Here is a 15,677-nt window from a genome sequence, read left to right on the forward strand (position 1 = left end):
CATATAAGATAAAGCAACTGGAACGTTCTTTCCCACCCCACCCTCAGTAAGTGCTAGATCCAAAAGGGATTAGAAAGAGCTCCATCCTTAACATGTCATATTTTCATAAAGCTTTTTCCTCTCTGTGCTCTATGATGTCATTTCCCACAATTCCTCTGAACAGCTGTCAAAATTGAATATTAGTTCATGGGGGTAGGTCAGCATCAGCAGAACAACTACTAGGGAGGCAATCAACAAAAAAGGAAGGCATAAAGTTTGCTTTGTTCTTGAAAGTTCTTGAAACAGTCTGCAGTCTGGATCTTTGATGTATATTGTAAGCGCTTGACCTACAGGATTTCTATTGAACTCAGTCATAGTTTTAAGTGCAGAAATGTGAGCTATTAGCAAATAAAAGAGTCGGTGAAGCAGATAACAGAAGAAAACGCCAATTGGCGGAGAAGGCCATCTCTAAATATTTTGAAATAGCTATTCATTTACATTTTACAGTTTAGTGTTGTCACCAATAGTGAAATATGGAAAATAAAATTGTTCAGAAGATTTTGCCAATGCTTGCACAAATCAAAAAAAACACACAAACAAAAAAACAACCAGCCAAACAAACAAAACCAAAAAAACCCACCCATCAAGTTTTTGCAAAAACAATGCAGGACTGTTTCATTACCACTGGAAACTTTACCTTGATTTTTGGGGGAATTGGTAGGTGTGTTCTGAGCCTTTTGCTGTGTAGGGCTACTCACATGCCCTTTTTTCTTTAGAACAGCTTGTGCATTTTGTTCATTGCACCCTTTTCCAGTTGACTTTTTTGTTAGACTGCAAAGAAATTATTATATGCATTATTTTCAAGCATAAGACCTAGCAATATTTGATTACATTTGAACAAGAAATATATCTGTTTTAATGTACACACATATATATAAACATTGAAAATCCAACCTAAACCATGTACTTTTGTGGAAAGAAAATATACACCTATGTATGTATATAGGTGCACACACACCCCTATATAAGTGACCGCTGTCATATTTTCACAGGGTTTCAACTGTCTTTCTGTGTATTGTTTTTGCAGCTCACTCTAAGCGATCCCAGAAATACTAAGTTTACAACACCTTGTGCAGTCATTAACCGTTCCAAGCGTGCAGCGTTCTGAATGACCGACAACAATGTTCAAATGATTAGCATGAAACAATCCAACATGAAATCCAAAGTGTTTCCAGTAACAATTTTTTTTTTTTTTTTAGAATAACATGTAATAGACAATCATTATGAAAGATACTCAGGTTAGAAGTAACATGTTGGTTTAACGGTAAATTTAATAGTTAAACTGAAAAAAAGATTTCGCAAGCATGCATCCGTAGAAACTAAAAAAGCATATTATTGACATACCTGCTTGTTGTGGCATTAGCCTCAAGCTCAGTCTTTTTTTTTTTGTTGGTGACTCCATCTGAGGTCTTCAAAGAAGACTTTGTTATTACTGCTGTGAAATAAATTCAAAGTTAATTATAAGGGAAAATGCATTGCATATAAAGTACTGAAAAATTCTACTACGTGACAGTCAGCTATGAAAACTGCATACTGCATAGCTGCTAAACATGTAAAAATTTTTAACATATGACTCTCATTGATGATAGACTTTTTAAAAATAAATAAGTAAATTACCAGCACGTTTTTTTCCTTCTTCTACCAATTTATCCTCTTTGGGTTCTTCTGCCTGTTTGCTGGCAGTCTGGATATCTGTGCTCGAGTTTGTTAACTTGCTGGATGTTCCTGCCACAGTCACTATGGATGGAGATTCCTTCCCTGTGTATTTTTTCAATGGTTTAGTTTTGATTTGCACACTTGCAGTTACAGTCAGCACTTTAGGCCTGGCACCTGTGATTTTTCCTTCGTGGTTCTTTAATCCTTTGCCACTTGCAGATGTCTTTTCAGCATCTTGCTTGGTAGGCATGCTTTCAGCCTTTGTATTTCCGTTATTTTCTATTTTTGTTTTGATGACAGCTCTAGCCTTTGGTGAAGCAGTTTTTTCCCCAGTTTTTGAATCTTTAGTAATTTTGGAAACAGTTTTTTTGCTATCTTTTCCCTTTGTATCCTCATGCTTTGAAGTCTTGTTGGCAGTGTTTCTGTTGGTGCTTGATGCATGTCCAGATGCTCCTAATCCATCAGATTTCATTTTATCCTGATTAGTGGAAGAATCTCTTCCACAATCTTTCTTGCTGTGTTCTGTCCAAGAAGTATTCCTTACACCAACAGATTCAGTACCAGATTTATTTAGCTAGAAAAGAAAATCAGAAAAAGAAAACAGAAGACCATATATATAGTATACGTGCATGTATATGTGTATGTGTATATATATATATACACACACACACAATCTGTAACTACTGAAACACAGCTATTTATTAGGTAGTACATGAATCTAAAACATCAAGTTTCAGCATTGATATAATTTTTAAAAATTTTATTTTCAGCTCAGATTGCTGGCTTACAAAAGTACCAGAAAAAAATCTAGAGTGCCCAGTTTATTTTTTTGTCTTGCAAAATGCTGCTCTATATAGAGGATATAGAAATATACAAGCAGAGTCACACTTTTACTTTAGACATTTTTTTCTGTTATGTATAGCTAGTGTCCGCTGAGGGAAGGAAACTTTTTTTTGAGCTACATATGCCTATTTTCCAATGAGAAATAAAGACTCTGAATTATTAGAAACATAAAAATTAATTTGAAATGTGTTGTTTTTTTAAAGCCATTACCAAAGTATATCCATCAGATAAGTGATGATAACTATTCTCTCTCTTAGGTAAAGATATTCTGAAATATGGAGAATTAAGTACATAAAATAGAATCTTTGTGTAATTGCAATGTATCCATGACCATCAAATCATATGAAACCCACACTAGTTTTCTACTAAATAGTAACCTAATTTTGAGCATGAATTTCAACAGAGGTGTTGCTGTTCAGGGCATTAAAACATAATTTTGATGGCAGGGAGCATAACAGACTCACTACTGCCATGGCTTGTGATAATAGTAGAGATTCGTTAGCTCAGTAGCAAACCATTTGCTCTGGGAAACAGATCTGTTTCATTACGTAGCAACAAGGGAATGTGAGATTCTGAACACAAATTCCAATCTTTTATTTGAGCTCATCTGTTTGAAAATGTAGTAGAGCATAGGATGAGTCCTAAAATATTTCCAGTAAGGGACATCACTGATTCTGCAGAAATAAGAGTTCAAGAGAATACAAATTTTTCAAAAGGAAGTTGCATTAATTAATGTGACAAATTAACATTGAATATAAGACGAATGACAAAAATAATTATGTTCACAAGCTTTCGAATACTTTTAATGCTCAGATATGAAGGTTTACCTGAGAACTAGTGAATACAGGTTTTTTGCCAAGTCTTCGGTCATCACCCTTGTCAAATGCAGCTGTAAAGAGGAAAAGCACTTTCTTTAATATTTAGCAGATAAGAAGGGAGACAGAAAAAAAAAGTCAGCCTACTCAATTAGCATCTTTTGAAATCAGGAAGTGATTCTTTGAGTCCTTTAATTTTTTTAAGAAGGCTAATTTTGGTGATGTGGCAAATGTTAAGAGGAGAAACAGCTTTATATTTGGAATAAAAATTGTGATATTTGTTATGAGGTCACATGGCCACAAGCAAGTTTTTTTTTTTTTTTTTTTTTTTTTTAAACTCTTACTTTAACTCATTTCCCCATTTTCATAGTAAGACACTTTTGTTGATCCAAGCTTACCTTACTTAAAGCTTGAAATACACTGAGACTTTGGAAAGTGTATACAAAAATTTACAAAAAAAGACAGACCTTCAGATTTAGAGTACTAATGACTTTAATGTGACATACTGTAATTTATAGATTAAGTTCTTATAATATTTAAACAGGAGGTTGATTACAGAAAGGTAAATTAAATTAGTTTTCAAACATGGTAAAGCCAAAATATCTAAATGTACTGCACAGTGCCTCTTTAGACAGCATGCAGCTTAACATCATGAGAGTTATCCCTGTGATTGTCATGTGAAATTTTCAGGCAGTGAATGCCTCTTTTTTTTTTTTTTTTTTTTTCTTGACTGTTCTACTCTGGTAGAGAAGCATTTTTCAATGAAGCTTTTGAATTAATTGTGCTTGTAGAATATAAAAAAATATGTATAGACACTATACAGACATAGAATCAATAAGGTTTCTTTTTTTTTTTTTAATTAATGTTTCAACTGAAAAAGAGGTTTTATAAAAAATGTAGTTAAAATTAAGCATTCAGTTCCTCTTGTTCTGACAGTATTTGTACATATATAAAAATGTATCTATTTATAACAATGAAACAAAAAATCTGCTGAATTCTTATTGAAGATTTCTTAAATATATTTCTGTAAAAATCAAACAAGAAAAGATATACTGGAAATGGCACACCAGGGACCTATCCCTTTTTGCAGCAATGACTCTGCACAATAGTACATATTAAGATAAAAGCCATTTAAACTTGAGCCTAAAAAAACACATGACATGCTGCGATTGAAAAAAAAAAAAAAAAAAAAACCCACACCATATCATTTCTTCTTTTGGCATTTTTCCTCTTCCTTCTGTTACAGTGTTCCAATTCTAGATAGGCTAAATCTCTAAAAGATGCCCCTTCCCCCCCCCGAAATCTTTTAAGATGAAAGTTGATTTAAATGATCTAAGACAAATTTCACCTGAAGATTAAAATTTGTCTACCAGTATTGTGTGATTGCTTTGCCTGTAATTAAAAACAGATAATGCATGGGAACATTTCAGATTGGTTGTTTACAAATAAACTGTATACTAACTCTGACTTAGGGTTTAATTTAGAGAAAAACAAAACAATGTCTGTCATGATGCAGTTTGGACAACTAAGGCACACCTCAGTCTTAAGTATTCATTTTTGTATTGAAAGCACTGGTGCAAAACAGCCCAAACATTATGTACAATAAGGAGATAAGCATACTAAAAACACCTCCCCAACAAACAAACAAAAATCCTCTGGTTTCTGAAGCCAGCTCCTTAGCCTCTGAAAAACTTCACGGTCCAGAAAATAATCACAAACCTGTTTCATGCAGATTTAGCAGCGAGATGTTAGTGGGCTACACCCTTAAATCATGCTTATAAAGACTGACACCGCATCTTTACCTCAGCGTGCAATTCTAGAATAAAATTATCATCAGCCTACAGGCATGAACAGCTCTGTAACTAGCATGGTCTAACCCCAAATGTCCTTAACAAAAAGAACACTGAAACGTTTACCTTCTTTGAATCAAAATGCTTTCATTTTATACAAGTCTTACACTGTACTGTCACAGCCAGTATTCAGCCACAACTCCATCATCAGTTCGCAGCCGCAGAATACTTGTGTACTTCAGCACAAAGAAAGGCTCAGAACAAAAACTCCTTTTTGTTGGAAGGGCTGCCTGTCCACATTTTTAGAGCACAGTGCAGCTCCTTAGGGGCTTTCTGCAGTAGCATACACAGGATCACAATACCAATCAACTGTGAAGTCAAGCTAGCTGCATTTACTCACGGAGCCTGAGATAAGCATTACACAAGAGACAAACTATTTATACATTATGTAGAAAATGATAAAGGATAGAAACTGAATTCATAGAATGGGTAATCTACTTTATGTAAATTTAACATTTCCACAGTGCTTATCTCCTTAAAAATGAGACAGAAAAGGTCTATTAATCCTACTGCAGTATTTTAAATGACTTAGAGTAGCTGTAAACAAGGGGAGAATCAGCATACCCACCTCTGGTTTCTGTGACATGCTCTCCTAAAAATAAAAGGAGGGGAGACTTCGTAGAAAAAGACTTACTGATTTCCACGTTTGAAACTAGCTAAGCATGCATCTATTCTAAAATACCATTTCAGAAACCTACTGTTTCAGAAACCTACAAATTGTGCTTTAATTTGTATCTGGCTCTACAGTACCACCTACATTTTATCTGCTAAACAGATTGCTAAAAAATTCTAATGCTAAATTCTAATTCTAAAATTGATGCCAGGCATACCTGCTTGTATTTTCTGTTGATGGTCTGGTCTCATCAGCTTCCAGCTTTCTGTGTGACGAACAGCATAAAAAGACTGAACCAGGAAGACCCAGAGCTTATCACGCAGAGCCTGGATCTTGCACGTAAAACCCTGTGTTCAAGTAACAAATCAGCAGCTGGCGAGAGGCAGATTGTCATAGCAACCAGTCATTATTCCTTGCAGAATCTACTTACTCCCTAAGCTAGATCAATGATGTCATCACTTATATTTTATAATGGCCTGGTAGATGGGGATGCTGTTTTTGAAAGATTATTGCCCACCATGGTAATTTTTATAATGCTTTGATATCAAATCACTCCAAGGCATACTAAAGCACTAGAAAACACTGCATTCCTTTTTTTTTCCTCCTCCTTTTTCCTATTTTTTTTTTTAAATGAACCCCTTAATAGCTCTTCACTGTCAGCTGTGTCACAGCAAGGTCAAATACTCTAGGGAAAAATAATGTATCTGATTAAATTTTCATTGCTTTTACCAAGAAGACCTACAATAGCACCAGATTGCAGTAATTCATTTTGCATTTATTTTTCATTCTTTGCTTGTAGTATCATTCCAGATTTTAATCAGTATGTCATATTATTCATGAATTATCCCCAGCATTACAGTCAACCACAGCTTAAATATCTTTATTCATTATTTAGACTGTGGGATACATGCCATGTTACATACACGCAGACTGATACTTCCCACCAGTCCAACACACGCTCACTAGATTGGGCAGCCCTTGCTTCAGAGGAGAGTCTTAAACCCAGATGTAGCTGTGACTTTTAGAAAATGTGGAAGGGGGTTAGATATATAGAGAAATAGAGAATTAAACGCTCTTCCCCTTTAGGTTTCAGGTAATTAAACATTTTGGTAAGTTTTTCCTCATCACAAATTTAAAGTGATAGTAAAGATCAACAGAGCAAATGGTGCCCATGGGACTTACATTCTCAGTAATACTTTTTTTTTTTTTTTTTTTTTTTTTATGGCCATATGTGGGGTTTCTCTTTAAAAGAAAAATGTTAATATCCAGTAAAAAATGCCAATGTCTTGGGCACTTCCAACCTGAGCTCAAAGTACATCACATGATTTGAACTCAAGTGAAAAGACTAGAATAGTTTGTCCTACAGACACTGCACGTGGCAAAACCTACCATCTCCTTCACATTTGTGGAGTCCAGCAATGTATCCACAGCTACAAGAAGAAAGCAGCTGTTTTCGTTATTAATACTTTTTTCAATTGCATTAAAGATTAGTTCAAGAAGGTCAGGTTTGCTGCTCATTGCCTGAGCCTGAGGAAACAACAAAAGGCAACCATTTAAAATAAAAGAGCGTGCACTATACAAAAGTATTACTGAACAGAAAGGGTCTGCTATCATGCTGGTGCAGGAAGCCTTCCAAAAGCTGAGTATCCATTCCTGTGTATTCCTTTCACGCACATCCCACTCCAGGCCTCTAACAAATAATCTTGAGAACTCTTGCTAATCCAAATTTTAGGAATAAACATGAATTTACAGCCACATGCAACTCTAAGTTCAAAGACAAAAGGTTCTAAAATCTCAATATTTAAAATCCTCTACACATTAAACAAACAAAGCTTTTTATGGGAGAAGTGAACTCCCTCTATAAACAGGTATTTTCTAACTAGGACTTGCAGCATTGCCAGTAACTTGCAACAAAGATCAGTGAAAATTTGAGTATACTGTTAATAGTTATAAACGTTCCTTTAAATACCTGTTGTAATCTGCGGGTCCAAAGATAGGAAAGTTTTTTGGAATTTTATGTACATACTTACTATCTCTTTGCGACGTAGAAATTGTCCCACTAAATTCTTGTGTGAACACTTGTCTTAGCTGAAGCACATACCCAAATGCGGTATTAAACCTTAATAATGCTTTATAACACTTAAATTTAGCGCTGCCTTTTTTTTCCCATATTACTGTAATTTAAAGTAAAAGTTGAAACTATTGCAGTTATTTAACAGCCTGAACTATCCAAAGCCTGATATGATTTAGTTTACTTGGAAACACAGAGTAACTTGAGGGCACTTTTACCTGCAACAAAGTATAGAAGGCTTCACTCTGTACTACATGTAGGAAGTTTGCCACAATAAATGTTATGCATTCTTCTTGTAGCCTAGATGCCACTGCCACAGCTGCCTCCGTCCACTTCACTTGGGGAAGACTGTTGATCAGCTGGTCACTTTCCATCAAAAGGAAAGCAGCATTCTTATGGTTCTTAGAAAATAAAAACAGAGATTAGGCTGTTGCCTAAAGAATTGCTGCTTATAAAATAGCTTCTGTTCAGTTCCTGAGTATTTATACAAGGATCCAATGATCCAACGATATATTCATTTCCCTTTTAAAAAATAAATTTGGCTTTTGATAATTCTGAACATTATAGGTACCTTTGAAACTAAAAGAGAAAAAAAAAAAATCTGTTGCTGCTTTGTCTACTGAAGTTAGGCAGTAAAGTTTTCAGTAGCTTCTATTGTATTTTCCAACTGTCATTACATACATACTGTAGTCCTTAACAGAATCTAATCTGATACGATATTACTGAACAAAGAAAATCATTCTAGGTCACTGCAAGATACAATAAATTACTTAATAAAATGCGTAAGTGAATGTTTTAGGTGATTGTGGATGGTCCAGCATTTAGAATACATAAATATCCAAGTATTTTCATAGCTATGAATCCTTTTGCCTTATTTAATAGAAACATCAAGTATCTGTCTTCATATATGGAGAACTTACCTTCTTTTTAACTGACATTTCTCTAAGAAGCATGACTGTTATGTTTATAGGTAAATTTGAAAGAAAAGAAAACCAAATTCCTAATATCTACCCCCCAGGTCAATTCTTTTGCTTCTTTCATACTTGGCTAAGCATTTGCATTGTCTCACCAACCCAGTAACCAAGAACAACTTCTACTGGCTGATATGTGACTTACAATGAACTTGCAATTTATTAGGATGGATCCACATTAGGATGGATTGACAGCTCTACTCAACATAACCTAGCAGGTCACTAATAAATGATGTGGTAAGATCAGTAACAGTGGAGAAAGAAGCAATTCAGATAAATATTTGACACACACACACAAAAAAAAACACACAACACTGTAAATTCATATTATAACCACGTTTGGACCATACAATTAAAAATCAGTGAGGATTTTCTTCATGCATATTGCAGTTAAAGCATAACATCTGTTATGCTGTTGAACAGCCACTGTTCAACTGTGTTTTATTATTTTACTCAGCTGCAGGTAAAACAAGTTTGTTTATATGCATTTAAGGTAAACTAAAGATTAAGCAAGTGCTTATGGTTTGATCTTGCTCCCACTGGACTCACTTGCAAGCTTTTGAAATTGTCCAGGAGTCACCCCTGCTTGTAAGGCAATAAGCATTAACCCCCTTCAGACACGTCCAGTGAAACACAAAATGCTGTCATTGACATCTAGCTAAAACCAGCCCTTGGCAGGAGGGGCCCTATCTGAGTTTTACTTCTCTTGTTATAATGTTTCTCCTAATCATTCTAAAATGATGTCCACTTTACTCCCCTATAAAAGTGTAAATCTCTGACACCTCATTGAGACTCCGGGGTAGTACCTGGATGGTGTTTTAAGCTGCACTCCCCTTTTAACATTGCTGTGCTTGTCACTGTGGCTGCCCAGAGATTTTCTAGTCAGTAGTCTCCTTTTCTTTGTCCCTTTTTGTCCTCTAAGGGTTGCCTGTATTTATAAGCTTCGACATTTGCAAGATTGATAAACAGCAGGCTCAAGAGTCATTCTGTTTAAGAGTCATACTGTTTAAGACTCAAGAGTCAAACTGTTTAACTGTTAAAAAGTTCTACAACAGAGAACTTAAAGGATTGCAAAACATTGGGCAGCTCCTGCAAAATGAATGTTACACTTTTCTTCTTTCTCCGTCAAGCAACTTGAAGCATTTTTGCAGATTCTTAGTTTTAAAAATTCCAGTGGGAATTTGTACTGGGTCTGGCTGGAATGTTAACTTTCCCGGCAGCAGCCCATTCAGTGCCGTACTCTGTACTTGTAGCTGGAACAGCAGTGTTATCACACCAGTGTTGTGTTTACTGCTGAGCAGCAGTGGCACAGCATTGGGCCTTTCTCTAACCCTCCTAGGGGGTGGGCAAAAAAGTGAGGAGAGAAACATCACCAGGGCAGCTGACCTAAACCAATCAAAGGGATATTCCATACCATGTGGTGTCACACTCAGCAATAAAAGGTGGAAACAGGAAGAAGAGGGGAGGGGTGGGCTCTCGTTGAGAAGACGTTGGTCCTCCTCTCGAACACCGGCTGCGTGCGTTGAGGCCTTGCTTCAAGGACGTGGTCAATCATCGCTCATTTGTGGGAAGTAGAGAGTAATTTCTTTCCTCTGCACTTCCATATAGCTTTCATTTATTTTGTTTGTTTGTTTTCCTCCCTTTTTCCCCTTTCCCTTTTATTTCCCCTTAGTTAAATTGTTTAGTTCATGGTAGTCTTTATTTAATTATTATAATTATTTCCCTTTAATTAAATTATCCTTATCTCAACCCGTGAGTTGTTCTTTGCTTTACTTCTCCCCCTCCTTATCTAAAGGAGGGGGAGTGAGAGAGCGGTTGTGGGGTTTAGCTGCCCAGCACGGTAAAACCACCACAGAATTCCACAAGTGGACTGGGTGTCTTAAGAGCTCGGAATTAAGTGATTACTCATCAAAACTGTTCTGTGGGCAGATGAGGTTTATGCTTTACTTTTTAGAATTGCAATTAGAAAAGTTTTCTAGGCTTCAGTCTATAAAATATTGGTGAGTCTTGCAAAGACCCACGAACAAAAATCCTAACTCAGTAAAGTGGGAACCAAAATACACTTTAGTCTGCACTCCAAAATGTTCTGGAGAGGCTAGGTACACAGCTGGAGCAGTACCAAGTACTACAGGTTCTGTGAAAGCTGGTAGCTTCAAGATAGCTCATATATTTCATCACAAAATCAATACCACAAAGCTACACACACATTCTGGGAACAAATGAGTGTACTGAATTAATACAATGGCAAAACACTCCTACTATCTTAAAAGCCATAGCTACTACATTCTGTTAAAAGTTGATGCATGCTGGTAGAAGGACTGGTTATTATAGCTTTGGATACTCACAAGCTTCTCCTGGTACAGCCACATAGATCTGAAATCTCTTGTTTTTCAGGCCTTCACCTGAATACAGACTAGCAGCCACCACTTACAGCTGACCTACTGGCCTCAGCACTTGATGGGGTAAGTACTCTCTCAATAAATCATCCAGAAAGGCCCCAAGAAGCCTTCACAGCACTTTCAGCAAGGGGCAGTTCTTGGACAGAATTATTTGACAGTGTTGAGCTAAGGGGTATGTTTGGTAGCCATACCTAAGCTTGTTACCTTGGATAAGAGTAACAAGACACAAGAACAACTTCAGCATGAGATACACAATCATTCTGAAGACCGTACATACTCAGCTGTCTAGTGTATGCTAGAAAATTGTCCTGTGAACATTAGCTGAGCTAGTTAGATTAAACTTTGTGCATGCCAATCCATTAGTTGTATTTATATACACACACACAGAGTCATGCCTGACAACAGCTGTACAGATATATCTTTAGCTCCTTTACCTGATCTTTTTATTTCTACAGCAATTCACTCTATTTCTAGGCTAATTACTGGGCCAAATTCCTGTTAAAATAACTGATCTGAGCTAGATCTATGAAATCAGCACTGACAATAGTTTTATACACAAAGAAAATTAAAATATTTACATTTAGGCAGATCAAAATTTGAACAATGTAAATACATGCTACAAACAATGAATTCTGAACTGTGACGGAACCAATTCAGTACTGTCATCTGTGAAGTTGAAGATACGTATACAATACTGTTACTTTCTTTTTAAAGATAGCGGGCATTTAAATGGATGGTTTGTGCTCACTGATAGCCAGTGATCACCTGAAGTCTGGGAAAAAGAAAGATATTATTTTCCAAATTAGAACATATGTAAAGAGGAGGAGACAATCACAAATAACGCGCGCCGCTACCTAACATTAAATTTGATGCAGTAATTTGCTGCTTCTCGCTCTTTGAATATGTAATGAATGCTGTGTCGTCAGAGCTGTGTTTCATAAACTCCTTTTGTATTATGCTGGACTTTCACTATGCTGTGATTTTCACTAGACTGTTTTCCATGAAGCAACTACATCTGCACATCAAAATCTGTTTCTTAAATTGTTATTTTAATGGGAACTTTTATGCAGTATATATGTACTACAGATCTAAAATACTGCCATTATTATTTCTTAAATTGCACTCTACAGCTAAATAAGCAAAAAATTTATGCCACTGTTTTTATATAAAATACACTATATACTACTTACCAAAGACTTGATCAACATAACAAGACAGTTGTTCTGAAGTTCAGGAGGTAAACTGGCAAAGCTTCTCTCTGACAAACATTTTGCAAAATGCTTTCCCACCCATCTGTTGGAAAAAAAAAAAAAAAAAGAGTCCTAAATAAGAAAGATGAAAAATGTTCCATCTTCACTTGTTAGTTTATGTGATCCCTGTAATGTATTGTGAGGAAAAATGTTTTAAACGTGAACTTTTAATGTCAGAATAAACCCAATCTCTCAAAGGAAAATCATTTCAACAGAAAGTAGAGAAATTAAAAACAAACCATAACTTAAGTTGTTTTACTTACTTCATGCAGGCAGCATATAGGCTTTCCACTCCCAGTGAATGAGCAATAGCCATGCATTCTAGTACAGCTTGTTGTTTTCCAGGAATAGGCTGGAATTGTTATAAAATCACCACAATTATTACACATTCTGAGATAGAGAAACTGTACAGAAGTAGAAAATCTACAGTTCAAACAGAGCTACTGTTAGCCACCACAGTATTTAAGTTTGTTTGCCTTAATATGGAATAGGGAAGTCATCTGTTTCTTCACAGGTCGACAAAGTACCATTCAGCCTAATGAGCCTAATGCATAAAAATGCTTGTCTCCAAGCTGTTGTTTGTTTTTAAACTATTTTTTATTGGAGAGAAATAAATTTGAACTATATGCCCATGAAATCTGTTATGCACATATATAGTATTTCCATATTCCTACTTCTGTTAAGAACAATTACATATGCCATGGAACATATTAAATTATACTTGATGTAATTTAATATGTTTAATTCATGGGATGGAATGCTGCTTTTCATCAGTTGTGGTTTACAAGTTTCTATAAATAGGTGGATGATACTGAAGGCCTTACTCCCATCATCAATGCTACTGAATTTAACAGATTTACACATATGAACAGGTTCTGCTGACTTAAGGTAACCCTTGGACCACATGGTCGTTAAGTATCTCATCAATACGATCTGTTAGTAATAGAATCAAAATTCTTTCTCTAGGCTTTACAATTCACAAAGTAGCATGAGAACTGACATACCTTTTGGAAAAAATTGCAGTAATCTCTCTTCAAAATGTAGATAGCTACTTCTTTCAACCCATCTAGCCCATACATATCTGCAATGCCCAACATGCGACTAAAGAGAAAGCAGAAACAAAAATTAGAAATCATTTTGATATATACACTTTGCTTACAATTTACACACTATTTTCACCTCTTTATTCAGTCAGAAGCTACTGCAGAAAATGAATTGATAACTAAATTTGAAACTTGCCAAAGAATAATCTTCAAACAGAAGCATGTACAGAAAAAATAATCTCCCAACACTGAGAGTGGTACCACATTTCTATATAAAAGTAAGGCTCAGCTACAGGCTGAGTTTAAAAGACTCTCAGTTCCTCTACTTCAAGAGTATCAAGTGAAAAAGATATTTGTGCGAGTTTTGTTGTTCTGTAATTTGTCGAAGGGTTACGTAAAATGTTAGCAATGACATAGTGTATAAGAATTGTGCCCCTTCCATATACTAGAAAGCACAGTGAATAAACTATTAATAATTTATATAGAAAATAAGGTATTGTTTATTATATAAATTCATTATATAATAAGTTGACATTGGGGAGCATATTGTGAACAGTTCTACATTTTTAATTTAGATGTAAACTTTGACCAACAATTTCTAGCATCGAGAAGTTGTAGTTTTTCAGATGTAGTTTTTTTTTTTTTTTTTCCCCAGAGTCCAAAAGCTACTATATAAATTATTTCAGTAAACAATTCACACATTTTAGATCTTATTTCACTAATACAGGATTATTGTACAATAGCAACATAAAACTGGGGTTAAAAACTTTAGCAGAATAAAATGCTAACAATTACATTAGTTGCTATATATATTATCGTTTATGGATCTAAGACTAATTACTTAGCCTTTGCATCAAATGCTTGTTTCAAAATACATTCCAAATAATAACTCCTACACATTTTACATGCTGTGGATGTTGTTCTGAAAGCTAAAAGAAATGTACAAGCAAAATGTACATTATTATGGTATAAAACTCCCTCATGTTTTTCACTGTCCTCATAATATTCCAAAAGCCTTTGCCCCATCTTTTCCAGTAGCTGCTGAATAAACAGTATTTTTTCAACAACCCTATTTTTGGATTTTCCTCAAGTATGATTAGGTGTAATGATCATTATATTTGACATCTTTGTCTTATTTATATTCTACAAGAAATTTTTTCCCTTAGACTCTTAACTGAGAAAATATAGAACAAGCAGAAACTGCAATTAAAAGTAATAAAAGTTGACATATACCCAACATCAACTTCATCTGGGAAGTCCAGAATAGCTCCATATATAAAATGCAAGATGACACTCATTTCTATATGGCTTATGCTGAAAAAAAAAGTAAGAAAGAAATACAAATAGAGACAAGTTCGGAACAACTACCACATTTCTTAGCCAAAATACATTAATCAGAAAACATCATCCAGCCTTACCAATGGAAGCTAATGACCTATTAATCCTAATGATCACTGCAATGTAAAATTATCTGAACTATCAACATTTTGGCTGAACTTTGATACTCTTGCTGTCTTGCTGAAATTTTGCAGTACTTTAAATCTTTGAAATTAGTCATAAGAAGACTATTACCATCTACTAGTAAGATTTGATATAATTACCTAAGTATCTAGATTACTTATGCTGATAATATGCAGAAAGGATTTAAAAAAATAAATCTTCTCTAAGCCCTTTACTACTAGTAAGTCAATTACTAAGTATGTATTTCAAAATTGTTTTATAATATTTTGAATTCATTACTTTTACAAATCTATTTAAGCTTTTCCTGCAATAAAAATAGATTTAGTAGTTTTATGACAATGCTAGGTAGGAATGTTGCATTTCAGAATATTTAGAAAAATTCTTTATGGCTAGATTCAGATAGAGAAATCTGGAAGTCCTTCACAGAGTTGCATTTGCATCCTTCCATCTTCCCAGCACCATTATGCGGAAAGGCATGGAATGTCTATTTGAAGTGGTGTACACAATATTCTGAAAAATACATTAATCTACTTACATATCTTACAATCTTATGCAGATTTTTCATTATTTCAGAACATGCCATATGTACTTTATTTATAAACGTTTAAAAAGACAGCACAGAAATCTGTACCTAGCAGAAAAATGAATCAGAAAAGGTAAAATAAA

General features: G+C 34.9%; 1 protein-coding gene across 4 annotated transcripts in view; it reads right to left on the reverse strand.

The window, feature by feature from the left end:
• Positions 1-15,677, reverse strand: part of BTBD8 (BTB domain containing 8) — a 41,263-nt gene that overhangs the window by 12,093 nt on the left and 13,493 nt on the right. For 2 of the 4 annotated variants that reach the window (XR_004253532.1, XM_032192160.1), the window contains exons 6-16: positions 14,784-14,864; positions 13,512-13,608; positions 12,771-12,859; positions 12,448-12,550; positions 8,106-8,288; positions 7,206-7,343; positions 6,034-6,163; positions 3,366-3,427; positions 1,657-2,269; positions 1,384-1,471; positions 677-810 (exon numbers count right to left, since the gene is read on the reverse strand). Coding sequence is in view for 3 of the 4 variants with exons in the window: in XM_032192160.1 (XP_032048051.1) it covers positions 677-810; positions 1,384-1,471; positions 1,657-2,269; positions 3,366-3,427; positions 6,034-6,163; positions 7,206-7,343; positions 8,106-8,288; positions 12,448-12,550; positions 12,771-12,859; positions 13,512-13,608; positions 14,784-14,864 (1,718 nt within the window). In the remaining variant the exon portion in view is untranslated. Of the gene's footprint in view, positions 1-676; positions 811-1,383; positions 1,475-1,656; positions 2,270-3,365; positions 3,428-6,033; positions 6,164-7,205; positions 7,344-8,105; positions 8,289-12,447; positions 12,551-12,770; positions 12,860-13,511; positions 13,609-14,783; positions 14,865-15,677 lie in introns of all 4 variants that reach the window. The other 2 variants (XM_032192161.1, XM_032192162.1) reach the window with 2 other exon arrangements.

This window comes from Aythya fuligula, chromosome 8, assembly GCF_009819795.1.
Source record: "Aythya fuligula isolate bAytFul2 chromosome 8, bAytFul2.pri, whole genome shotgun sequence".
NCBI lineage: Eukaryota > Metazoa > Chordata > Aves > Anseriformes > Anatidae > Aythya > Aythya fuligula.